Below are 26,966 nucleotides of genomic sequence, written 5' to 3'. Positions count from 1 at the left end.
CATTTCGAAGGTCTTGGTCATTCTGGTTGTGATTGCTTAGATGAGTATGAATGATCAAAATGCTCTAGGAAGCAGAGGAAAGTCAAAGCAGGCAATATAGTATGTTCCATCCCTGTAATTGGGGGGTACATGGGCTAATTTTTGTTAGCCCCGTATCTAAAATAACTCATAATGTGCATGGAGTGTAAGACACCAGAACAGCCTCATGGAAGGGCTCATGTTCAGTCAGAGAATTGCATTTCTTAGAGATAACTGGTCTTTAAACTTTTGGAAGCACCCTGAGGCCATTTGTATTCAGTCCTGTGTGTGCAGTACAATATTTAGCGAATGAAAATTTCTGCTGTAAAGAGTTTATGTCCTGATCTGTCCTGTGTCCTGAGAGCCCAGTGAAAGCAGGTAAACAGACATTTTCCTTTCAAGGATAAGACTGCTGGGTCATTTCCAAGAGGAGATCCTTAGAGAGCATCCCATGGTCCCTTCCTGTAAAAGGTAGCAATGTAGCTCTTCATTATGATCTCCGTCTCTCTCTTCCCCCAGCCAATCTGTCAGCGCATTTATGGTGCTGAGGAGAGGCGTCGTGTCGGAGCGATGTTCCCGTTTGCAAAATGGTAACTTCTATTTGTTGTTCTGGGGAGCTGGTTTCACACACTGTGGAGCTGACATCTCTCCGGGAGCACAGCTGAGTCCAACATGTTCGGAACAGCCATCCACCCAAACGCCTCCCACTCAAGCGCTCAGACCTTCCTTCCTTCCTTCCCGGTAAATAGAAAATACAGAGACAGACTTGAATTGTTTCAAATCATTTCTGTTTCACTGGAATGTCTACCCATGTTCAAATCTGATAAATGGGTATTTATCTGGCCCAGGAAGTCAGTTTAGTGTGGGAATAGGATGGCTCTACAAAGAGGAAACCAAGTTTCTAGAATAGTTAATGGAAAGGTCTGACTGGCTTTTTCTGTGTCAATGTTTTAAAGGGTTCCTGTGTGCCATGAAAATGCAATGTTGAAATCAACAGTTTTGTGACAGAAAACAAAGTCATCATAAGCTCTGCTTCTCCTACATTGTAGGTTTCATTGTTCATACAGAAGGCCTCTCAAAATCTCCTTCCTAAAACAGGAAACAGAGCAATGTGCCATTGTACACTTCAGGCAAGAAGATATTGCTGCATTATTTAGAACACCATCATTCCCTACAACAGCAGCTCTCAATATATCCCACAGCATGATTCAGTTTGTATTGTTGGGACATCCTGTCTAGCCACGGCTATGGCCGTGACCATTGTAATTCTCTTTTCAACCTTACCATGCCCTATAGTAGACATGACCTCTGTTTGCCAGCCTATGGATTATGGCATGGAAAAAAGCTCTTTTGAATAATGATTCCTAGGAAAAGAATTGAACACCTCCCACCCCCCCCCCCCCCCCCCCCCCCAGATGTTTGTGCCAGGATTCCTTAATTCAGCTGCATAGCTGATATATGGAGACCTCACTTGCCATGGTTGATCCCAGAGTGGTCAGTATGTATTACCTTAAAGGCTCAGAGCTGGAAGGAGACATTCTGGTTTGCAAGACAAATTCCCTATCTCCGCATCCCTCAGTGGCAGCATTCTGAAATATGCCACCCTCTGGTTTCCTCTCTTGGGCTCCTTCCAGCCATTTGTATACGAAATCTACCCTTTTAGACAGCAGCATCAAGAACAAGAATGGCCAGCATGCATTTCTATTGGTACTTCTCTATGAAATGGTATGTGGTGCAAATTTCCCCCTTTTCTCACTCTAAAATGCTTTGGGTTAGTGTCTTTATTCATAGGTGCCCTGTTGCCACTTTGTTGAGAGCAAGCTATGACGGAAAGTGGAATTAACCAAGCCTCTGATAAGATGTCCTGATAAATTGTGCTGAGAGTTTAGTCGTGAGACTCACTGTTGAGAAATTTAAGGTCAAAATCTGTGGGAGAGTGCAAACTGGAGCATTAACACTCAGCATTTCCCAGCCCAGGGTGTGCAAAACCAGATCCTCTGGGATAGGAATGGTTAGTGCTTTCTGGGGCTGGGTCCAGACAGAGCAGGCCAGCTAGCACGGGTGCGGCAATTAAAGACTAATGACTTTGTTCCTTCAGGTGACTACAACTCATAATGTTGTATCTCAGTTAAAACTAGGAATCCCCATTGATGTTCTGGAAGGAGCACAGAAACAAGGTGTGCTGACCTTCTCTTTGCATTTCTAATGTTTGTTGGCCTTGTGTCGCTAACCTTTGTAAGATAAGATCATTAGTAGTTCTACCTACTTCTTACTTACTGACTTTTTGAAAACATGAATTTTCCAGAACTTGGGGGGAAAAAAGCAGGAAATTCACATAAATTTGTGTTTCAATTAAATATTCATTTGTTAGGAACACAGATTTGAAACTCGGATTATTAAACAAGTGAGTCCAATGATTTTAACAATGCTGAGTACCCCAGCATCTTATTCAGGATTCTTGTCTGGGATTCCTCACACACTTATGCACTGAGATCAGTGGGGTTTAGGAAGAAGTTTCAGTGCCTATACAAAGCAAACACTGTCTTTGGTGTTAGTCTATTAATATCTAATGTGAGCAAGCAACACTGTGTTTTCCTCTGTGCTTAGTACGTGCATTCTGCACCCTCAGGCAGCTGAATTTACATGCTTTTGTTGTCATATGTGTAATGTGAAATATGTATTTCCATTTTATTAATCAGACCTGCCATCAGAAAAGAAATAGAGGGAGTTTTGAATGCACAGCCAGGATAGATACTGTCATTTTGCAATCTTTTGTGCGCAGGTGGAGATGCCTGTTTCCGCTAGAATGGGTGGCAATATTCTGCTGCTTGCAGAATTCTTACAAATGAAAATCAGGCAAAGGAGTTACTGGCTATCCACGGGGTAATTATCCTCTGGAAGCGTGCAGTCAATTCCCATTTAGGCTAATTACACTTAAGGAGCCCTTTCCTATAACTAATGAACAATAGGCATAACCTGTTATTACATAACCATAGGCACGCACATTAATACACTGTCGAATTGCACTACCCTGTTAAAATGCTTCCTCTACAAAATTCACTGGAGATTTTTAGAGACATTTGCTGTAATTACTGCTAGCATGGTTTCTAATTCATTTAATTTTCTTTTCTACCTAAACTGAGTGTATAAGTGTGTTTTAAGAGATTGAATAAATAAATTTTTAATTACAAAATGATGCTATATCATACATTATTAATAATAACCAACAATGTGTAATATATGTTTAGGTATGAATCCATTAGGAAGATGAACTAATATATATCAGTCCTAAAATAACATCCTAATTTGTCCTGTGTTTATGAATGGGGAAATCCATGTTTAAAGCAATTGGAGGTTTATAAAAGCCTTGGACTGACAGTGGGTAAAGCATTGAGCACTCTTGGCACTTAGGAATTCTGTTGTTGTCTACAGCAAAGGAGAAGACCCTTTTTGGTCTTCTTTAAACCCTTTATTGGTTTCAGCAGTTTGTGAAATCACACAACCAAAATAGTACATGTATACAGACCTCCAGGGTGGGAGCAGCCTGATGCACATAGTCCTGGTTGGCAAACACTCTAGTTATTATTGTTATCTCTAAAAAAAACCCCAACAAACCCTCCTTTGTACTCTGTCAGTTTACTTTCAGGTAGTTTTGAGGGATTTTGCCAATTATTTCCCTATTAGCGATAGCAGACTTCAGAAATCTCCATGGCAAGTTCCAGGCATTCACCAGTCTCGTGGCAGGACTCAAAAAGGCTGCAATCAATGTCACAGTCACAGTTGCAGTCATTGTTGGCGTGGTCTTCATCTGAGGTCTGGTAGTATCTATTGGATGGACAACAGGTATCTATCAGCCAATGTTCACAGGTATCAGGCAGCATTATAAGAAAGTCCCAAAACTGGCAGAACAAGCAGGCCAGGATAAGTGTCGCACATTCATCTAAGAGAAAGGAAAAGCAGCGAGACATAAGAAAAAGGGCATGCTTGGTTACCTAGGTTTAGGTGACTGCCACTACACAGAAATGAGATGCAAGGCAGCACAAAGGGCAGGCAAAAAATACATTGATGATAAGTACTTCCATTGAGTCAAATGAAAGGATTTATTTTTTATGTTGTTTGCTCTGGAAAAACAACAGTGGCATGAAATTGATTTGGATGAAAATATTCCGTGGCAGTAAAATTCAGAGGAACAAGTACTCTAACCACCTTTATGGTTGTTCTGACAGGTCTTTTCCAACCTAAATGATTCTATGATTTTATGTTCTTAAAGTGTTTGGGCTGTAAATTTCATTACAAGAGTGACCCTCATGAATCAGAGATGCTCTGTGGAGGGGGTTGCAGCCTTCCAGGAGTGAACAAGTGCTTCTGTTTCATGGTGCCACATGTGCTACCTGACCAAGCTTCCTGGTTTCACCTGGGACAGAGTTAATTTGCTTCCCAGTAGCTGGTGCAGTGCTGTGTTTTGATTTAGTATGAGAAAAGTGCTGATAACACACTGATGTTTTTAGTTGTTGCTAAGAGGTGTTTATACCAAGTCAAGGACTTTTCAACTTCTCATGCCGACAGAAAGAAGGCTGGAGGGGCTGGTAAGCAGTTGCATTTTGCATCACTTATTGTGTATATCCTAATATTTATTATTATTATTGTTATTATTTTATTTCTTTTCTATCCTGTTAAACTGTCTTTGTCTTAACCCATGAGTTTTCTTAATTTTACTCTTTTGATTCTCACCCCCATCCTGCTGTGTGGTGCTTAGTTGCCACCTGGGGTTAAATCAGGACACTAATGCACATGACACTGGAGCTTATTTTCTTTTTCACAAGAATTTGCAATTAAAGATAAAAATCATCAGCATGGTCATGCTATTCTAGGAAAGAAAAAAAGTCAGCAGAAAAAACTCCAAACAAATAGCTTTTAAGGGCATTTTTGCCTGCATACATAGGGTTCAGAACTGACTCCTTTGGATCGGCCCACATGTTTCTGATGACATGATTGTCATCTAAATGACAGATAGATTACCTAGACAAAGACAGGCAGGAGAAGCAAGTCAGGAGAAGAGCATTTACAGTGGGCAGTGCGCTGATTGATTCTCAGCCCAGAGTCCTTCCACTTCCTGACCAAAATGGGTTTCTCACCTCTTCATTCACAGACTTGTAAATTTTTGAACAGAGAGAAAAGTTTGGAAACTGGAATCATCCCGGATGTGTGTCTGGAGCCAGTAAATATTCCTGAAAACTTGCTCACTGTGACAAAAACTTTGTGTTATATTTGTTTCCCTCAAAAAACAACTAATCAACTCCCAACCGTTTGAGTTACAGCATCTGGGGAAGCTGCCTCCGGGTGCAGCAGGGCTCAGAGCAGGTGTGAGATTCTGACTGTGTGAATCCAGTTGGAGTGCAAAGACCCAGACCTTTCAATTTGTATTTTTTTTCCCTCCTTGTTTTTGGAAAGGAAAAATGCCTTCAACAATATGAATGCCTTTTCATTGGTTCTTTCAGGAAAGCATATGGTTATAACCACGTTTCTTGCCCTAGGATGACTAACTGTGAACTCATTCAACTGCATTGGTTCTGTTGTGGCATTTTCTATCTCACGTAACATAAAGTTCACTGCCAGGAACTTTCCAGAATTATGCCTTTTTTTTTTTCTTTTGAAGAAAGCTTTCTTGATGAAAAACAAAATTAAAGAATCATTCCAGCTTCTTTATACATATAAAAAAAGAAGCAGTTAAAGCAGGTAGCAAGAATAAATAACATGTGGTTGAACTTGTGTCTAAGTAGCACCACCGATGTTATCAGTTTTAATACTTTTTTAGATATGTCAGAATCTATTTAAGTTCAGACAGGCACAACTAACTTCCAAGTCAGTTCTGTAGAATGAGAGTGACTAGATTTTGGTGATACTTAGTAAATTCATGCTTATATTTTTTTCTAGCTAAATGAACTGAAATAATTATAAAATTGAAACATTTAATAAGGTGACACTGCTGCATTTAATTGTATGAAATTTACGCTGTAGAAAATGTAATCATTTTATCCAGTAGTCCTTGGTGTAATTAAGATTATTCTTGTTAGGTATCTTATGTTTATGACATTTCCTTCCTATACATAGATGCGAGGGATGAAATTCAAAATTATATACCAATTAAGGATCTTTTAATATTTTTCCTCTCTCCAAAGATCTGTTTTCTTATAATGTATTTTTCTCCTGAATGTGTTAACCATAATGGTGCTTATGTAATCTGGAGAGAATAGATCTGAGTCGTAGGGCTTCATCCAGGAAAGAGCACACAAAAAGCACAAGATTTTCATAATAAAGTAATGTTTCAGCACAGAGTCTGTTATGTGCAGTAAAGATGCTTTTAAATTCCCATCAGAGCACACACCATGAACTGTGATAATGGATGTAACACATTTCGAAAAATCTGCATGTGTGAGACTTTTTTGTCCTGTTTTAAATGGGGTAATGTATATAAATAATAGATATTAGCAATTAAACATCCATTCCTATGCATTCATTTATATATTTGAAAATAAATTAGCCACAAACTGCATAAAAGAAGATGCAATCTCCTGTTTTCTCCTCTGTTTTCCCTGCTGTTTGTGAAGCGGCATTACTGCATTTATCTCGGTGAGAACAATGACCTCAGCTCTCATTCTCTACATTAGTAGAGTAATTAGCACAAAAGAAGAACTTCTAACAATTTTGCTAGTCTGCCTCATCTCTCAGTTTTCCTGCTCTGGTTTGATGCCTGCCAGCTTACCCTCTGCTTGTGTAGAGGATGCCCTGAACAAACCTGGCCCAAAGCTCGCTGAACCCAGGACGATCACTGTTGGTGAGATCTGTGAGCTTTGGATCTGCTCCTCTCTAAGTACAGAGAACAAAATAATTGCTGATTTCCTCAGCTACCTCTCTGCCTTCAGAGGTTCTCCATGCACCAGCAAACAGGATTTGGCCTCATGTATGTGGAACAAGCAGTAACTTGTCAGAGTAGAGTGAGCAGAGCATGCAGTGACAGCCACAAATCTGGCTTCCTTTGGTTTCCTTGGCTTCCTTCCAGCCTTTAACATTCTTAATTGAGCACAGATTGTTTGGGGTTTCTTTGTTAATTTCCTTCACTTTTAGCTTTTTTAAGGAGTATGAAATCTGTTATTTGCATCACATGGTACATACCTGTGTGCCAGTAATGGTTGAGGGCCTGATCAGATAGTCAGCAAACTGAGAAAATAGTGAGTGTCTGGACTAGAAAACGAGTCCCCTAATTAAAATAAATATTTCAGACCCTTCATTGAAATTAAATGCATTCTAATAGATGTATCAGAGACATCCCTTTTATTACAGGATCGGTAATATAATAGAGATGATAATGGTTCCTGAAGAGGATGGTGGTTTATTGTGATTATCTATATAGAAATTCTTTATTTAGGAATTGTTAAATGATAGACACGATAGATCCCAGTTCCATTTGGTATAGCACACTAGTCCATTATTGTAAAAGGCACACATAAGAAACTTCAAAAATGCTTCGCAGAAGCCCCTTTTATCACATCCAGTGTTACATAACAAGGAATAGCTGGTTCTCAGCACAATTCCACTAAAATCAGGGGTGTTATATAATTTAGATCAACAGGAGTCACACCCCTTGGTCTGTAATGAGTGTCCACAGCCTGTTCTACTCCTTGGCTCTTGGTTATACTCTTGCCTCTGAAACCCTTTCAAAAAATAGTGCAGGTATCCAGCTCTAACTTGTGCTTTTACATGATAAAAAGGATCAGCTCCTTTACAGAAAAGGTAAGACACTTTGATCATTAGCCCCAGAGCAGGTTATGTTTTAGCAATGTTGATTTGTGAAAATGCACTTGAACTACTGGGCATCTGCTGCAGTCATGGTTTACAATTACCTTTCACAACACTTTGTTTTCAAATATGCTTCTTCAAAACACAGAGCATACTGAGCTAACTAGAAGTCCTATTCATGTGTATCCACCTGGCCCAGTCATCAGAGTTTTCTGCAGAAGCAGAGCAGAGTATGAAGAGAGTTCCTCACCCTGATCCATGTGAGTTTTGCAGTATAGTCAGCAGAGGGAGGATTTGGTGATGGGTCAACAGAATGGCAGGGTTCCATGTAAGGGTCCATAAAGGAACTGCACACACAAGTCTGTAGAAGTAATACGTTGACCACCAAACACAGCATCTGTTCAGCAACCACAGTACTACCAACAGCAAAAGCAGGAGCTTCTGCTACTGGGGAGAAATGTGTCCATCTGTTTATCTGATACTGACATTAGTACCTCTGTGCAAACACTCACTATATAAGTACAAATGTACTGTTGTGTCTAAGCTTCTCTTCTACGACTTTAATATCACTGATAATTTAAAGTCATCCTCTGCAGATTCTCATCAATCACAAAAGTGATTGCAGGGCAACTTAATGCTGCTTTTGGCTATGTTCTTGAACCTCCTGTTCAGCACGTAAGCAATTATTTTAAGTTAGATACACATAGTGCTTTTTGCAATGGGCATTATTTAGAAATCAGCTTAAATATGATCTGTTTTATAAAACATACCATCACTGTCTCTCTGATGTACTGATGCGTCATCTTCAATGTAAGTGAATTCTCTGCATTTCTCCAGGGAAGCAATGGATGATGTGCTGGCATCTGAGAATTTCTTCTCATTTTTGGTACCCTTTGATGAGGCACCTGTGATGCTGAATTCTGTGACAGAGCTCATAACCATGTCTTTCATAGGCTTTTCATCTGTATGTTTTTCATTTGTAAAATGGTTATCTGGTGGGATTAAGCAAAAAAAGAAAAGACTTGTTTGTGATACCAAGACAGAGATCTGAAAGAATAACATGCAGAATCTCCAAGCCTACAATTGTTTACTTCCAAGGCCTAACCTTTCTTACCTAATGATTTCAGTCTCTTTGGGCAAGTAAAGTTTATTCATAGCGTAGGTATTTGTGAACTTGCATTCTAAGCTTTTCTCTTAATCCCAGTGGATTTAGAGGCGAAGTAATAATTCACTTCCAGTGGGTGGGATCAGGATGGAAAGAGAACAGAACTATTGCCTCAGTTGACATCTCTTTTGAGTGTGATATCCTAACTTCTGTTTGTGATAAGAAAGAAGACAAAACAATTATCTTGTTATTTTTCAACAGCAGCTCTGTTTCCCTGAATTTACAGCCAACAATGTGCGTGTAGGTGGTATCTAGATGCAGATGTGCCAGCTCTCCATGGCTCATAAGCTTGTAGCAAAGAAAGCCAGATGGTCTCTTTTTAACATCCAGATTCATTATTTCGTAACTTCATCTGCACTTGTGCCGCTGGCCTGGAAGTCAACTAGAAGATGGGATACTTCACATGCTGTCAGCGTGCCAGAGAGGCAGCTCAGAAACCAGAGGGAGAGCTTAATTTTAAGCCCCAACTAGGGGAAAGGTTAAGAATAGTTCTGAGCTCAATTTATTCTTGAAGAACTTCTCAGGCACAGATAAACACGGACTGATATATAGTTTCACTTACTCTCTGAAGTGATCAAGAGGCCAAGAAATACAGTCATTCTCTCTATGGGTGGGGTGATAAAACCTCATCAATTCTTATCTACAGCTGATTAACTCCTGTACCTCACATCAAGCACAGCCTCACTTTTTATCTTACTTAAATCGTGTGATATGCTTGCTCTTGAGCTATATACAGAAAATCAATCTTTACAAACACCTCAGTTTTGCAAACACTATTTTCTGAGAGGAATAACGAATGCTCTAAAGTAGTTAGTGCGTGCTCTCCTGCAAGGAGCTGGGAGAGAGGCCTGCATATCTCTTGTTTTTCAGGTACCTTTGACCCCTAACGTATATTAAAGGAAAGCCAAGAAAAGGTTGTTGGAGAGTGAAATCTTGACGAGGCTGCAGTTGTGCCCCCAGTATCCTTGTAGGAAAAAGGAGGAAATGTGGATGAGATGGGTGGATTGCAAGACAGGTGAAAAAACACTGCGACCGTAGGGTTCACAGTGGAGGAAAGCAAGGATTTGAGGTCTAACTGGTGTCCAGTGAAAGCCACCAAGGTGGTGACAGGTCTTGGGGCATCTGATCTATCAGGAGAGGCTGAAGGAGCTAGGCTTGGTTGGCCTGGAGAAGAGAAGGCAAAGAGTGGGCTGGGTGCTGTCTTCTACTTAATAACCAGGGTAGTGGAGAAGCCAGACCCCAGCTCTCCCCAGCAGTGCACAGAGGTAAAAGGACAAGAGGCCACTGTCACAAGCTGCATCCAGGGCAATTGGGATTGTATACAGGTACAAATTCTTCATCATGGGAGGTGTAAAGCACCTGGGCAGCCCCCAGCAAGGCTGAAGAAGCGTGGAGAGCTCAGCTGGGTATGGATTCCAGTAACTGCTCTTACTGCAGAGTTAGCCATGCTTTGAAGGAAAGGCCAGATGAGGTCCCTTCCAAGCTAATTTCTCTATAATTTCTATGATTCTATTTACTTACACAGTGAGTCAGCAATTCATTTAAATTTTTACTCATAGTCAGATTTCATGCCATTTTAGATCATCTTCATGTGGTGAAATATGTAGTAGCAGAAAAGCCGCTTAAAATTTAGCCGAGTAAGATGTTGGGAGAGGATAATAAGAAATACTAAGCTATCGTATTCATTTTATCTTTAAATCACTGCTTTTAAAATGTGCGTTGGCAGAGGTTTGGGCTTGATTTAGAACTTGCAATACTGACTAAGTCTACTAGGAGGGAAATGTGAATCTTCCCTGTCCTGGAGACTTTACAGGTTGGCCATAGGCAGAGAGCGACCGGCGAGATAGAGGGAAGTGGAAGGAAGGAAAAAGCAGTGGCACACAGAGGGGTCTCAGAAACCCATACCTGTCAAGTTTTGTGAGCATTACAATGAAAGAAAGCCACAGGCAAGACTTGGAAAAGGCAGGAGAAGTGATGGCTCCTCCGGGTGTGAACCAGCAGTGCAAAGTGCAGTAGTGCTTGCCTGCAGATTATACACTGGGTCGCAGGAAACCAGCATCCTTGGCAAGCTAAGTCTGATTTTACCTATCTGTGATAATTTGTTGATGGTTTTCTCTCCAGAGTAAGTAAATGAAGCTTCCCCCACCCCTGCCCATACATCCTGGCTGGCCTTTTGAGACCAAATTGTGGAAAATCTTGCATTTTGGATGTACTTACATGCACAGTAACCACTGTTTTCCAGTGTTTCTAAGTCAATGACATACCACATTTTTTCCTGCACTTTCATTCATCAACATAGTGTCTGCAGAAAAAGTTGTAATAAAGATTATGCTAATTGAAGTAGCAGAGCTCTAGAGGAAGCAGTGTCCTGCTTATGCATTGGATTTGTTGGATAATAATCGATTTTTGAGCCCAAAAGACACATGCCCCACCTGTTATTCAGGTGCTAATCTTACAATGGATCTTGTTTGTCCAGGTTGAGAGCTACACACAGGCTGAGCCATTGAATACAACAGATCAGATTGAAAGACCTAGGCAAGAATGATGGTTTCTATAATTTTCCACTTTCAAAATTGGCCCAAGGGTCTAAACTGGGTACATTTTAAATTGCAATGTATCTGTTGAGTTCCCCATTTCTGCAACAATATAATAGCCCACAGAATGCATTTAAGCATTCAAAAGACGAGACTGAAAAAAATCAGACGGAAGTAATCAGTAAATGCCAGACTAACATTTACTGTATCCACTGACTTCTACTATTCATGCTTCGAGTCAATTTTTATTCTTGAAGTGCTATTGAAGAGAAATCAAAACCAGAAATAGAAAGGCACAGACATAACCTGAATTTTTCAATGCAGCACCATCAAACAAAAGGGTAACAAAAGCTGTCATTCAAGGACTCTTCTGTTTGTTAAAGCATACTACATCTTTGAAAATACAGTACATTTTAGTGTCAGACTCTTAGTTTGAAAAGCTCCCTTTCAGTAATGTTATACTTGTCTTGTACAGCTAGATCAAGTCTTCATGCAATCACCATAACAAGCAACTTGCTATGACAAGCGAGATCCTTGCATCCAGAAAACAGTGCGATAGAGGCTAAAGTATTGTACAATTATAGGTCTCCATTTCATTTTTATACAATTACCTTCAGTTCAGCTGTGGGTCCATCTACATTATGTCTTTTATCAATTTAATGTTTGCACAAAGTGTCTAAAGTAATAAAGATTATGCTAGATGAGCATAAAAAAAAGTAGTTAGCACTTTTTTCTCTTTTATAGTTTGTTTCTGTATGGAACATATAGGTTGAGAGTTAGAAACAAATAAGTGCAGAAAATAAGCTTTAAGAATATATTATGCACAACTGATATTATTTAAGATTACTGCTAAATGAGAATGTAACAAAACCCCCTAAATTACAATTAGAGATGGGCAGAAGGTCAAACTTTGTTACTGTTTTGTAAGATCCTATGTTCAGCCCCAACTATGCACTAATGTCTGTGTTTTTAATGTGTAGAAATCATCCACTGAAGTGAATTAAAAGGGGAAAATAAGTGTATCATGATGAAGAAAGCTCAGATTATTCAGTGTTAAACTGTTATCAAAGGCAGCTAGAGGTAAACCCCCACAATGTGCCATTTTTAAAGGGTATCATGAAGTAGCAGCTTTCTCATACAAGAAAGCTGGGCTTGCCTTGGCTGTTGCAGTAGGACTGGAATCGTTCACCCATGGTTGTATTAAAGATAGACATAGTCTCAAGACTCACACAAAATTCTTTTTTTAGTTGGGTGACTCAGGTGGCTGACTATAGTGTCTAAATTCATGAAAGCACAAAGTAAATCACTTACTTTCCACTGATACCTGCCCCAGATCCCTCTGGTTAATAGTGAGGAACAGTGATACCAGGACTGGCATTTTACAGTAGGCCCCCTGACCTCTGGTTCTCTTCATTGATTTAGGCACAACCCAGGGTCTTGCAGCCCTGGAGAATGGATGGCTAGAGTTTCCTAGCAAACTTTAGAAAGCAAATTTATATAGTGGCATATAAACGCTCTAAGTCTGTTTTTGGCAAGGGACTGTTCTGCTCTGTTCTGACTGCTCTGCTTTGTTCTGCTGGACGAGGACTGCAGCAACATGGGTAACACTAAAGATCTGTTCAGAGCAAGTGGTTAGGGAGAGCTGCCACTAAAAGAGAAGGAGGAGAACTGATTTATCACCCTATGTAGATCTCATACGCATCTTGCAAGCAAAGAAGAAGGGAGCCTGTGGCTGGTGGCATTTGTTCCCAATCCATCCTGGCAGTGGCCCTTTGCCTCTCATCCCAGTGGCAAGGAGTCCCAAGGGTTAATGGTGAGCTGTGGAAAACTCTATCAGTCTAGAATGTGTAACTTTTTCATTTCACCATGAGACATCTTCACGTATCAGTGTAGTGAAAGAACCAAAGGAACTCCTGGCTGATCTCCCTGCCATTTGTTATCCCTTGCACTGCCGTCGCTACCTGTCTGTTTAATATATCACATAGTCATCACTGAAAGAGCTGTGTGCCATGTCCATTCAGTCCTAAGATGAAGCAGGCAGAGTTACATCAGACCTGATGGATGATAACTTGTAAGTATAAAGGCTTGAACAGAACTCATTTGGTTTGAAAAGACTCATAGTAAAATGAAACCCAAAACCCAAGTTTCAGTGACCATGTTTCAAAGAAGAAAAAGTAAAAAGAAAACAAAAAAAACCTTTTTTTTGCCATTCTAAAGGACATTATTGTCTGCCAACAGCAATGGGAAGGGATGTCAGGGGTATTTCTGCATGGTGTGAAATACGTGTGGGGCCCGAATCTTGCTTACCTGGCTGGTCCTCACTGCTTGGAGTCACCCCAGGGAGCACCGGGAGAGGCAGGGAGCTGGTGCAGCTGTCTTGGTGGAAGAACAAAACAACATTGCAGAAGAACACTGTAAATAAATGTGGTTTGACATGTGTATCACCCCAGACACTTAGTCATTGACTTCAAGAGTTGTTGCTTTGGGTGTAAATAGAAACAAGTGTGATTCCTTGCAGATAGAAATTACATGGGATGGTGCACTGTTTCTGTTACCCTCTGTCTCATTTCTGGAAAGGAAGCCCAAAATAAAACAAATTCCTAAGAAAGTTTCATCTGAGAAGAGGGGAAGAAGATCGCTGGCAAACACAGAATTTCCTCTTTCAGGTAGGTACAGAGAATGTGAGGGCTGGGAGGTCTGCGTTGAAATGCGGGGAATCATCCATACCAAACACCCCAGAAACCTTAAATGAGGTTCCCAAATCATAAGCAAAGGAGGAGAGAGGAAATTGCAGCCCAAGCTAAAACTTCTGTGGTTTAGCCACCTTGACAGACAAGATGTCCAGGGTCCATGTTGTGGCAATCCCAGGTCCCCACATGGGTGCTGAGCTCCTGCACTTCTGCTGTGCTTGCCAGGCAATCCACTCCACATGTAGGGCTTGGAGGCTTAAACCTTCCTCTCTCTCCCAAGGTCAGGGAGGCAAAGTAGGAAGAGGTGTAGGACTATCCCTATGGTGAGTGCAACAGGTGGAGCAAACTCCATGGGAACTGCTGCCATCCACGTAGGAGAGGCCAGAGGGAGAGAGGGTGTCACAGCCGACCTGAAGCAAGCTGGCCTAGGCTAATATATCATGAATGCTTTCATAGTTTCGTGCCCATTACATTTTGCTGAGCACAGGCATAAGGATACAGGGGATTTAGAGACTTTATTTTTGTTGTAAGGAAACAGGAAATAGTACACAAGACTATAAATATATATTCGGCTTCATATGACATCATGAACTTGTGCAAGTGCTTCTTTTTTGATTTATGATGATGGACTGGCAATTCACAGGAGCTTTGGGTTTATTTTATTTTACTGTTGCAGTAACAAATCTAATGGTGCAATCCCGGGAGGGGGTATTTTATCAATAGTGAATTTTTGACCTCATTGCATGCATTTTAACTTTATGAATTAGTGACCCAGCTGACTGTAAAGCCTTCTATATGCTTATTATAAATCTATCACAGGACTGGCAAAAAATTTTGGCCCAGATCCTAAACTCTGACAGGCATGTGTTGATGGACTGCATAGCAAACACTTCCACTAATATTTCTCGCTAATTATACCATATATTAAGAAAAATGAATGAAGCCAATGTTTATACGCAGCTTTAACTGCTTTTGATGTAAGAAAGCAACAAAATCCCTAATAAATTTTCACCTTCAACATTTCTATTCATTATAATTTTTACCATGATGAATGAAGTTAGAACTGGAGAGGGAGGGGGTTCATCTTGAAATCTGTTCAGTGAATGACTGAATTTACTTCCCTTCCCCGACTTGTGTTGAGGAAGGAGGGAACAGATGGACACAGGAAGAAGAGGGAGGCAAGTGCGGAATGAAGGAGATGGGTGAGGAACAGATGGAATCGGGGGAAAGTGAAGCGGAGAGTCAGCAAGGATGGTAGGAAAGTTTTCCACTTGACCTTGAGTTGAAGATTTGCATACACCATGGGGCAGCAAGATTTTGGGACGCAGCTTTTTTTTTTTCTGTGGCACTTATGCCTCAAAGTCCTGTGGGCCATCCCAGCAGTCCAGACCATCCCAGGGGATGTGCAGAACTAGAATTGGGATTTTCTCAAGGGGATGGCTGCTACAGAAGGGTGCCTGCACTTTGCTTAAGTCCCATAATGGTAATGGTGGGGGATAAATGTGTGCAAATGCAGTACCCAAAATGTGTTGGGATGCGGTAAGTCTCCCTGGCATCCCAGCCAACCCAGAAATTGAAACTTAGGATTTTGAAAAAGTATCCTACACCCTGTTTGTTAGGAGCCAATAGCCAAAATACTCAAAGTGATTTATGATTTTACCTGCTTAAACTAAGACATTTGAGATGGCTTGATTTTCAGAATATGCTGAGCATCTGTGCTTTGAGATGTATGGAGTTATATAGCCCAAATCACTAGTAAGTCCTGGAAAATCTTGATTATATTCTTAATTCTATTAAATTGCCTGCATATAGTCCATTGATTCTGGCTTTGCTAGCTGAAGAATGGGAGAGGTGAAAGTTAAATATTGGCCATGTGTGTCATTCCCTTTGAAGAAAATGGGAGCCATGTGCACTCACCTAGCAGGAAAGTTTGGCCCCAAGTATGATTTCACAGCTGGGTCCTCACTTCAGGAATGCCAAAGCACTAAATGACTCAATTGGAGTAATCTGATCAATGCTGTATTTTCACCGTGGATTTAAATTGCACACACAGCAAGAGCAGAGTTAGTTTTCTTCTCTCTCAAAATCACTTTACTCTGCAGATTTGATAGCATAAATATGAAGTTTTGCTCTCATCACAGGAATAAGTGAAATGGCAGAAAACTTATGTCAAATAAAATGCACAACATTATGTCCTTTTTACTTTTTGGAGGATGTTTAAGGAGATGGCTTCATTAATTTTGACTGAATAAACGGTTCCTTTAAGGGATTTCAATAGGTGACATGAAAAATGTTAATACGAACGATCAAGACAATGGAGGTTAAAACTGTTTTGAAAATATGTTTCTTTTATAGATCTCAGCTGTTGGAAGAGTTACAGAATAAATATACGGTAGTGCTGACATTCAGTGCTGTTTCATCTTAGCAAAAGAGTTTTTAATAAAGACAATTCTTTTCAAGGAATGCTTTCTGCAGCCAGTCTTCAAAAAGAGGTTTCCCCCCCTCCTAGTTTAATAAAATCAAAGTAATTTATGTCATATTGATATGTCGATATGTTTTTCAATAAACTTTTTCAGAGAGATTTTTTTCTTAAATTCTCTTCACTTTAAAAATTATAATTATATGTCTTCCTCCCACTTTGAAAATGGCACAAGGTGCTCATTTGCAGAGCTCTACTGTTCAAATCTTCACTGAGAATAGAAATGTCATGACTCAGTTAACAATGCTTTATTATTCACATTGATCTTTTTTTATAGTGTTCTTTATCTCAAAAACATTGTAAATCAGATATCTTCCTCCCACTCTTTTGTTCATTTGCAAATTTTTATTATTCTACTTTAAGAAAGCAATGGAGTGTCAAGAGTCAGTGTATATTGTTTATGTTCTTTTTTGCTTTAAAATTACTTTTAACTATAAAAAGTAAGATGTACAGCAGAAAAAAAAGCTGGATTTAAGGATGCTTAAAAAAGTATTGAAAGGATCGGTGTGAATTTTATGTTGTCACTTACACTTCAGAGTTGCAATGGACTTTGCAAGAAGTGGGACCAAATGCTTAAAAAAAAGGTTTTTATACGCTAATTCTAACGTCCCTATTGCATCAGACATCATCATCTGCATTTAGACACTGCATGTAATTCATGCTTTCAATGAACACAATAACAAAATTCACAACTGCTTTTGTAGCATGTTCAGTGGACGTTCAGTTTACAGGTGCTTGCCAAGAGACCTGCACTTCCCATTGCTCTGTGTCAGAACTTGGTGCCTGGTCCTCAGGAGCCCTGGGCTGATAAGCACCAAGATAAATCACCAGATTTTCACAGGAACTTCGCAGCTTTGGTATTAAGTGTCAACTGCAGCAGAAACATAACCACAGCTGGTCAACAGGCAGTGCTGTCACTGAAATCCACGGGTCAAGGTGCAGGTTACAGCTGTGCATCCTCCAAGAAAGCCATGCTGGAGCCACCATGGTTTGTTTCTAGATCAGATCTTCCAAATTCTCCTTCACCCACTGTTTTCTTTCCTCAAAGGTTTTCTTCAGGTCTGTATTTCTGTCCTGGCTGTTGTGACTGTATGAAACGGCCTCTGTGAAATAAATTCACTGTAGTAACTGGGGATAGTCCAGAGAGCAGCAGGCTCTCCCAGCATTTCACATATTGCTTGCTGACGGGTAATTTTTTTATCTTTTTCCTGTTTTGAATTAATTTCCTCCGGGGCATCCTGGCACCCTGTTGTTACTCCGGCAGCTCTTGAAAGAGATCGTCTTCTCTGGGAGGAGTGGCTATTTCTGAAGTTGAATTCAAGCCTCAGGTTGGGTTTTTGGATCTTCCAGGTGCTGTGGCAGCTCTATCACATGAACCAACCCTGAAAAGCTTTTGCAAAGAAAAATAAAGCTCCATATTCTTTTGTTTACTTCTTTCTGTTTCAAAGCTGCACTCCTGACATTTTGCTAAGAGATAATTAAACTCAAAGCAAGTCATTTTCAAACTGAACCTGAACCTAAAGCACACAGCCCTGTCCTTCCCCCTCCAAGTGGAAAACTAAACATCTATTTATTTTCATTAATGTCAGTAGGCCACTCCAGCCACCACAGAGCTGCGCCAGTCCCTGGCTGTGGGGATTTGGGATGCACAACGCCACACACATCTGCTGGAGCTGCATGGATGCCCTGCACCATGTGCTGAGGCAGGTCCATCCCAACACTCACAGGCAGCTGCTTATTGTACTGCAGGGATAACTCAGAGCTCTTAAACTTTCTTTATTCCTGGCTGCAGAGTGTGAAGCTGGAGATTTCGATGCATTAGCTTTTCTGATTTGATTGTGTTGTTTTCAAATTAAAGGAAAAAAAAGCTTTAGTATTATTATAGTCCTTTTCTCAACAGCCCTGGTGCATTAATTCAGTCTTCCTTCCTTCCTCTCACAGTTAATTACTCACCCCATCACTGAGGTTAAGATTGTCTGCCAATATGATCAAGTTTCAGAAATAAAATCCTAATCAGAACAGAGTAGCCAGAAGTGGACAGGGCTTTATTTAAGATGCTGACACGGTAACTGATGGTGGGGCTCACCTGCGGACATGCTTGTGTGTGTAATTGCTCACTGCTCAGTTTGTGAATTTTATAGGTAATGTAAAACAGAAAACACTGAGTTTATTACAAAAGATTTTTTTTTTTCCTACATAAAACTCTCTCATTTAATCTGGAAGGCACTTAAAATTCTGTTTTATTTTTGGTAAGCACTATCTATTGAAAAGTGAAAATATCAGAGGGATCACTAGGCAGAATTTGTGAACATTCCAATGAAAAGACAGCACAGTGTCTTCCTTTCATGTTCCAAGGTCTTTGGCAATTGTGCTGCTTTCTGACTGACACTGAAGTTATGTAGAGAGCTTATTCCCAAAGCAGGTATTACACATGGTTATGGTCACAAATACATCCTTGCACAACATTAATGCTAGAGGAACTCTGAGGCTGTCAGAATTCTGATTTGGTGGGGGGAAACACCACCAAAACCACCTATTTCCTTAAAATATGTCCAAACATTTTAAACGCTGTCAAATAGAGCTGCAAATCACAGAAGATGCAGCATTTCTCAGAGATGGTCCTTAAAGATCTGCTTGTGGTAAATTGGCAAGTGATAATGTATGACTACAAAACCCCATGTCTTCTAGTAAATTATAAAAGCTTTTCTTTGATTCAAATCCAATGATAAGTGGCAATCTGTGAGTCTTACATCTTCTAAAGACCTTCCAAGCAAACACTTAGATTTTTCAATCTCTCAATGCCATACTGGAACACAACTGGGAGCCGGACTTCTCCTCTATAGCAAACATTAGGAATCTTATTGCTATGTGAGTACCTCCCGAGGTGCTGTGGAGAAGCCTTTGCTGGACTGTGATGGGAAACCATTTATTTAGCTCTGCAAGGGCCTGATCCAGTATCACCAGGTGTCTATGGAAAGACTTCCAGGGAGCTCAGCAGATCAGGCTCCAAAACAACCTGCAATAACCTCCAATAGCCTTCTCTGGGTTTCTTTGCTCTTTTTCTCAGAAAGTCATAGCCAAAGCAATCAGCAATATCTGAAGCAGAGGATGTATCATGCTATACATCTTCACAAAACATTTGTCTTCTCAGGGGACACCAAAGATTCAGAACACCTATTCTGGGGGCACACAGATGACATCCACTGTTTCTTAATTATGTAACAAGTACTTTTAGGACAGTGTATTCTTGCCAGCTCTGGCAAAGGCAAGCATGGTAACTGTTCTGCTCACAGTATTAAATACACTTTTCTTGCTGTGCAGTGGAAGGATGTGTTTAAACTCACAGTCTATCACTATTCCTGGATAGTGTAGGAGAGTCCAGGAACACTCAAGATGTCTTTTCCTGTGTATATTAACTTGTTCAGAACAAAATAGTGTTCTTAGAAAACAAGAATCTTATGGCAGAAGAAAGTTTCTTTCATGGGTGTGCTACAAGGGTTTCCAAGCAGCTGCTTGTTCATTTGGGTGCATGAAATATTAGGTTCAGCCTGCTCACAAGCACAAACACTTAATTTCTTCTCACTGTGGCACCTTCTCTGTGGTCATTTCCACCTGGTTTTGTGATGCTGGCAAGTGCCATACTAGCACAATGTCTTCATTGTACAGATTTTCAGAGGAGAGCTGCAGAGCTCCTGCAACCTCAGTGAAACACCATCCTCTCCCCAGCGCCTGCTGTTGGTCCTGCTTTAGAAGGAACTGCAATGCTAAGGAGTTGTGCTAGTGCCTGATGTGAACACCAGAAGTTTCAGGTGTTGCTCGATGGTTGGTCAACACATTCCTGCCTGTCTGTGGACCATGCACAAGGATCAAAGGGTTGGCTGGGCAACCTTCAGCACACTGAGCTCACCAAAGCCCCAGAAGAGGCATGCTGAGCATTAAGGGTAGGAGGGCTCACCAGTTCCTCACATCAAAACTTCCACTGAAGCCTTTGCTTAAGGCTTCGGTATATAAACCCTTCCAAGCAAGGAGGTCACAGTCCAGGCTCTGAGAGGAAAAAGTGCGAGTGAGAGAAATGGAAGAGGTGTCACTGTTTCAACAGAGATTAGGCAAAATCTAACCCCCATTAATCCTTTAGAGCAGGGCCTCTGGTTTGCTCTTTTTGCAATCTGTTCTGTATTCAAAGCAAGTACATTTTTTCTGTCACTATACCACTATTGTTAACAACTATAAATGTATTAAAAACACAGGGGCATTTTAGTATGTGTATTGTGCATAAGAAATATTGTTACATGACAAGCTCCAATTGGCAAGTGAAAAGAGGTTTTATTGAAGGAAATAGCAGTAGCAAACAGTGAACTATGCAGAATAATGGTAATTGTTCCTTTAACATTGGCAGCGCACGTTCACTTAATATGACTGCTCCTCTGTCTCTGCCTCATCCAGACCCAGAGGACCTGTTAGACAAGCAGGCAGCCACCTCTCTCTGGGATCAAGCTGTCAATGCAAACTTGCTTTCTTTCTATTTCTTGAAGCTAAGCTATACCCCCAGAGCTCCCAAAGCTTTTCCTGAGTGAAAGCTTTAAAAAAGCTCCATTCTAAATTACATCACACGAGCTGTTCTCTTCAGACTGACAGAACAAAAGCAAGGAGGGGGGGGAGGAAATGCCAAAAGTACCATCTGAATGACTTCTGAGTTGCATAGAATAATTTACCTCCTCATGCTTTATCAGAGCAGACTAATGTTGTCTACCTTGCCTACCAAAGCCCCAGCACTGTCCCCTAACTAGCAGAGAAAGTTTGCATCATGTGTGTTTACAGTACAAAAGCAGAGCTGTTGGGTGCAGGCATTTTGCTTGCAACAACAGGGTCTTGGGTGCCCCATGAAGAAAGATCATAATGGAGGGCATGGTGCTTTCTAAACTTTATCTTGGGTGATGTGGTCTCTGACACAGCCAGTTCATGGTTATTGGAAGCCTGTGCATGCCTATTGGAAGCCTGTGGATTCCGCACATCCAGGTGGGTGCGCTCATCTGCTGATCAATGACACCCCAATTAATGGTCATGGTGAGGACTGCTGAGGGCCACTGCCAAGATCTGAGAGGTTTCTCAGACTGGCTTCAGCAGGCTCCAATTAAGGATCATCATCAGAAGTCAAGGGAGCAGATAAGCATCACCCACTTCTGCTGTGGCAGAGTGGAAAGCAGATAAATTGGCATCTCTCCCTGTTCTAGAGGTTTCTAGGTAGCACAGATTGATTTGGGAGCCCCCACTCAGGGAAAGCAGCCTCAGCTGCAAAGGGAGGGCCCTATGGACCATCCACCTTCTTTGGCAGACAAATACAGGTAAGAGGAAGAGAGGAAAGTTGCAGATGTTCTCTAGGTAAGGTGCAGAATTAGCAGCCCTTGTAAGGTGTCAGTTTGGGGGTTGCTTGGTCCCAAAGTAATCTACTGAGATCTTAGTGAGACAAGCAGACTTTGTGCGGCTCATAGGCTGACCCTTTTGGGGTTCTTTCTTAATTTTGAGAAGACAATGGTTATGGGGCTAAGAGCTTTTTATTCTCCTACTCAAAAGCTTGCAGGTTTAGCTCACAGATCTTCTAGGCTTGTTCTCCTGTTTTGAGTAAGCCTTAAAATGTTTAAGCTATTAATACAAATAATAGTCCCATTTTAAAGATGGGCTCAAACAGATGATGAGTCAATATTAAGGCAAAAAATGTTGCTCACATCCCCCATGGAGTTAGAATAATTGTGTTTGCTTTCTTCCATGAAATGTGGTATTTCAGTAGCTGCACAAATGCAGTGCCATGCCCTAGGTGGACACTGTGGGGAGAAGGTAGGGGACTTACCTGAGTCTCCAAGGGGCTGTAGGATGGGGTTGTTCAGCTCTGGAAAACAAGAGTGGGAAAGGAAGACTTCACTAAGCAGGAAAATCTCCTCAGCTGGTGAAGTGGCTTTGTTATCCCCCATAGGATCTAGTGTTTCATAAATGCCTCAAAATTATTGTTATGAGAGCAAAGAGAAAAGTGACTGGAACTGAAGACTTAATCCCCTGATTGACTTCACAAGTATGGAAAAACTACTCTTAGTAGAAGTTGAGAGATGCCTCTTCCCTTTAAGGATCCAGTGTCCTCTGGCCTCTCACTGAGATGACTTTTTTTCCCTAGGGGACACAATTTTCATATGATCAACACAACGCGTCTTACCCACAGGAGCAGAGGCTGCCTGAGGACCCTGACTCACTAATGCAGTGTTCATCCCTGAACTTCTGAGTGAGTAAACTTTGGCGTTTGCTATTTCTTTTTGGTGGCTCCTGTCTGATGCATCCTGTCAGATGCATGAAGACATCTGGCTAGTGAAATCGCTCTGTCTTGATCCATAAGGCACCATCCTAATGCCCATTAAAGCTGATGGAAATATCTGGCTTCACAGCATACTATATTATCAGGTGTTGTATCTGTTTCCTATGAAAGTCTAGATTAGTCAAAATATTCATTAAAGCGATTATAACTGAGGAAAACAATGGTAATGAACCTGAATACAGACCTCATCACTGTGTGCTTCATCGCATCCCTGTTCCTATCCCTGTTCCTAGCCTACATATGAAGATGCTGGACTTCAAGTTTGTGAAGCTATCAATGTAAATTATTAAACATAACCACTGTAATACTTTCAGGCTAGTTTTCTGAACCATGGTTTTAGGATATGGTGAGGGTTCAGCTGTCTTTATTTTTCTGTTTCAGCATGGCAATGTTTCCTATGCTTTTACATATATTAAGGTTTTGCACTGCCTTTCACCACCATAGTATCTGAGTGTCTCAAAATCAGTGGAAAAAAAAACTTCATGGTATTTGCAGCACGTGCATTTCTCCCCTCCTGGGAGGGGAAGATAGAGGTCTCATCTAAATGACTGAGTACTTGGGTGGTATTGTGATCCCAGTGGATGTGGGATTTTGTGCCACACAGGGATCACTCAAAGAAATAATATTCTGCATGTTTTGTTCTGTGCATCCGGATCTGAATGCAAGTTGAGGTTTATATGGCAGGCTAGTATTTTAGCACAAGTTGTGTTTGTAATAGCGGCAACTAGAAGCTTGTTTGTTTATAAAATGAGGAAATTATCATCTGGAAATAATTTTCAGACAACAGACAGGGTGCATGGACTTGTTTCAATGCTCCTGATTCAAGCATAGCTGCCCTTCAGCAGTAGATCAATGATCTCCTCATGGCATGGGAACAAGTGTGCCCGTAGGAGAAGGCTTTTGTCTTTTGATGCTATACCACAAGCAAGGTCTGGAGTCCCTGGAGCACTGTCTGAGAAGGGATTAATGTGCTTATGCCACCATGCAGACTGCCTCTAACCTGCAGTGATTCACGCCTTGTAGTGCTCTGGTATGCTGCTAGCTGTATGCTTTGGGGTCATACTTTGTGAATCACTAGTTCTCATCTGGACCAAGGTCCAGAAAGTTTACTTAGCTGTTTATAGCTAACTTTTCTCCTTTATCTCGTACAAGTATGAGTAAGTGAAGCTTTCTGCTTCCTTTGAGCTTTACCAGAAAGAGAACAGAAATATATGCCTTTTTCTATGTGTTTATTTCAAGCCATGATTCTTCTGGGAAGTGTGATTTGTTTATGTGTTTCCAAAACAAATTAAAATGGTTAAGGCTGCATCTCTGCCAACCTCTTTCTAAGTAGTTTCAAATAGTTTACTTAAAGAGGGATTATTTAGGCTGTCACAGAATATGACGCAGCTCAGAAGTAGTGTCTAGCTTGCACACTTAAGTCCACAGAACATTAGCTTAAGGTGGAAAAATTAAGGTCCACTAGACAGTAGAATCACAAGAGCATGGAGTAATAGTTTTGAGTGTGCTGCATCTGAAGAGAAAAAGAAATTGTTTGACTTTACCTTTTCTGATGGTACCAGTAAGACTGGAAAAGGCTAGCAACACCAACTGCCTATTGGAGGTAGTGGCTGCTTAAATCCTGCTTGTCCCTCAATCAGTTCTTGCTCTAACCATTTAATTCTTGTGTGCCTCAATCTCCTGTAAAGTGGGAGCATGTATAGTTCCTAACCATATGATTGTTTCTGTGCTGAATTCAGGTCTATAAGTTAATATGTGCTCTGTAAATGGAGTTTGCAATGTCTTAGGGTCACCTTCTTCAGCTTCAGGAGAAGTCTTAAATGTTTATGCAAACTTCTGCAGTTATTACAGCTGATGTCTCTAGTTAGCTACAGTAGGAAGGTCAAACTTTGGAGGCTGTAGTTTCTTTACAGCCTATAGGTTTCCCCCTCCCATGTCCATTTTCTACTCTTGCCAGTGCCTTGCCTTCTGTTCAAAGGCATTAATGATAACAAATAAAGCTAAAGATCCTTGTTATAACAAGGTAGTTGTTTATTTTTTAATCAGAGCATATGCTTATGCCAGAGTTGGCATGAGGAATCTGTGTATGTGTGTCTGATTGGGGCATGCTAAGCTGATCATTTGTTAGTGCATTACATATAAATTTGCCTTTAGTTATACAATTTACTAGGAGGTTGATATGAACATTGGTAATCTGATTTTTGTTTGGAGGTGGTGGAAATAACAACAATGGGGAAATAAGGCTATTGCCATGTGTGCTGAATTGTGGTTTGGTAGCAGCCGTTGTCTTGTAGTTAAGTGGCCATCAAAACCTTTCTGGGGGTGGCAGTAAATTAAAACAAATCTTCAGAAAATATCAGTTTTCAAAGAGTAAAGAAAGATGCAGCAATTATTGTGACACAGGTTTGCAGTCTGTTTCTGATTATCCTTTTGGCTGGAGAGTTAGGATTTCTAATTGTAAGGTGAAGGAATCCTTTTTATCTATCTCTTGCCTCCTAATCCTATGCTAGACAGTATTGTTTTCTGTGCCTTTTGTCTTCTGGGGAAGGAGACAATCTCTGGCTCATGCGAACATCTTGTTAAAGTCTGCTGAGGATTAGGGGGTGTGACAGTTTTCTTGCTGAGCCTTTTTATTGGGGATTTTTATGCCTGCTTTTCTGGGAGGTCTTTGAAATGTCTTTTATGTAGCAATCATTTCACTCTTTCTTTGTTGCCTCAAATGTTGAGGCTGTATTCTTCTCATCTGTTTCTGTTTATATTCCATACTAGCTGGTCATAACAGTTTAGCTTGAAACTATCATCATGCCGTGTGCTTCTGAACCGCAGGAGTGTTGCAAACTGCTCTAGGACAATTGCAAATTTGAGCTTTATTTTAGGGTATCTGAAGCTTTAGCATGGTTGCTTAGTATGAAATACAGTTAAAGAGGTTCCAGATGAAAAACAGCAATTTAGGAGTTGGACATTTCAAGTGTCCACAGCTAGATATAAGCATTTAAAGATGCTCCGGTTATAATAAGTCTCCCTTAGGGTGGTCATCATATCAGCCATAGCTGGTATGATAGGTGTTCAGCCTGGCCTGAACAATGACAATAATCAATGGCAGAGATAAACCTGCCCTGCTGGCAAGTCAGCCCATCTTGACAGAAGAGTTTAAGCCCAAAAAATAGAAAGAAATTCACTTTCCCCTCAAAATCTGCAAAAAAAAAAAAAGCAAGCTGGAGATTTCACATTTCAGTCCCAGAAAGCACTGGGGTTGGTCAGTGTATTTTGTTTCATAAAATTTTCGTTAAACCAATGCTTCTGTCTTGAGTGCCTATCTTAGGACACATGGACTTCTCATATCTTTATGAGATGGTAAGCACATGATTGCTGATTTCCCACAGATCTTATTTCTGATGCTAAGTAAGCTCAAGAACTCACTGGGGAGATCCCAGATTCAGTGTTAAGCAAGGAGCCAGGGTTATGTAGTCTTGCTGATAATGAAGATATCAGGCAGGTATGGAAAAACGGGTTGCACCATCTTCTCTTTTGAGAAGGTAGAGGTAGAAAATGTGTTTTCATGAAATAATTATAAAAACAAATGTGCGCAGGATGCTGTTTCAATTTTTAAATCTAGCTAAACTCTTATTTATTTCACTAAACAGTGTATCATAGCTTTACAGAGGAAGAAGCTGGCTGCTTAGGTGTGTATCTTTTGCTCCAATAAATACTTTTGTAAAAGCTGGCGTTTGTCCCTATCAGAAATTTGCCCATGTAACAGCATTTCCATCAACCTCTGCTTGCTGCCTCTCTAGCAGAATTTTTAGTGTCTAAAGCCATATATAATATGGTTCCATTTCACACTTAACCACAAACCTCATTCTTCCAGATATGACCTCAGTTTATTTTATATTGCATGTCTTTTCCTTAAAGTATTTTATACATA

At 40.6% G+C, this 26,966-nt stretch overlaps 1 protein-coding gene and 1 long non-coding RNA gene across 3 annotated transcripts in view; one reads left to right on the top strand and one right to left on the bottom strand.

Moving 5' to 3' along the window:
- Positions 1 to 1,434: 1,434 nt before the first annotated feature.
- Positions 1,435 to 26,966, bottom strand: part of MDFIC2 (MyoD family inhibitor domain containing 2) — a 48,146-nt gene continuing 22,614 nt past the window's right edge. The window contains exons 3-5 of one of the 2 annotated variants that reach the window (XM_061456208.1): positions 13,822 to 13,890; positions 8,586 to 8,807; positions 1,435 to 3,958 (exon numbers count right to left, since the gene is read on the bottom strand). In XM_061456208.1, the coding sequence (XP_061312192.1) occupies positions 3,699 to 3,958; positions 8,586 to 8,807; positions 13,822 to 13,890 (551 nt within the window). In that variant the 3' untranslated portion in view covers positions 1,435 to 3,698. The remainder of the gene's footprint in view (positions 3,959 to 8,585; positions 8,808 to 13,821; positions 13,891 to 26,966) is intronic. The other variant, XM_061456209.1, reaches the window with a different exon arrangement.
- LOC133270721 (uncharacterized) lies at positions 13,088 to 16,785 on the top strand. The gene is made up of 4 exons (XR_009743882.1): positions 13,088 to 13,585; positions 14,033 to 14,180; positions 15,350 to 15,458; positions 16,560 to 16,785. It is a non-coding gene; the product is annotated as an uncharacterized LOC133270721 (long non-coding RNA).

Source organism: Pezoporus flaviventris, unplaced genomic scaffold (genome assembly GCF_033815535.1).
Source record: "Pezoporus flaviventris isolate CSIRO_AGI_PZ_B2104156 unplaced genomic scaffold, CSIRO_AGI_Pfla_v1 ptg000021l, whole genome shotgun sequence".
NCBI classification, from domain to species: Eukaryota; Metazoa; Chordata; class Aves; order Psittaciformes; family Psittacidae; genus Pezoporus; species Pezoporus flaviventris.
This window is presented reverse-complemented; position numbering and strand designations above follow the sequence as displayed.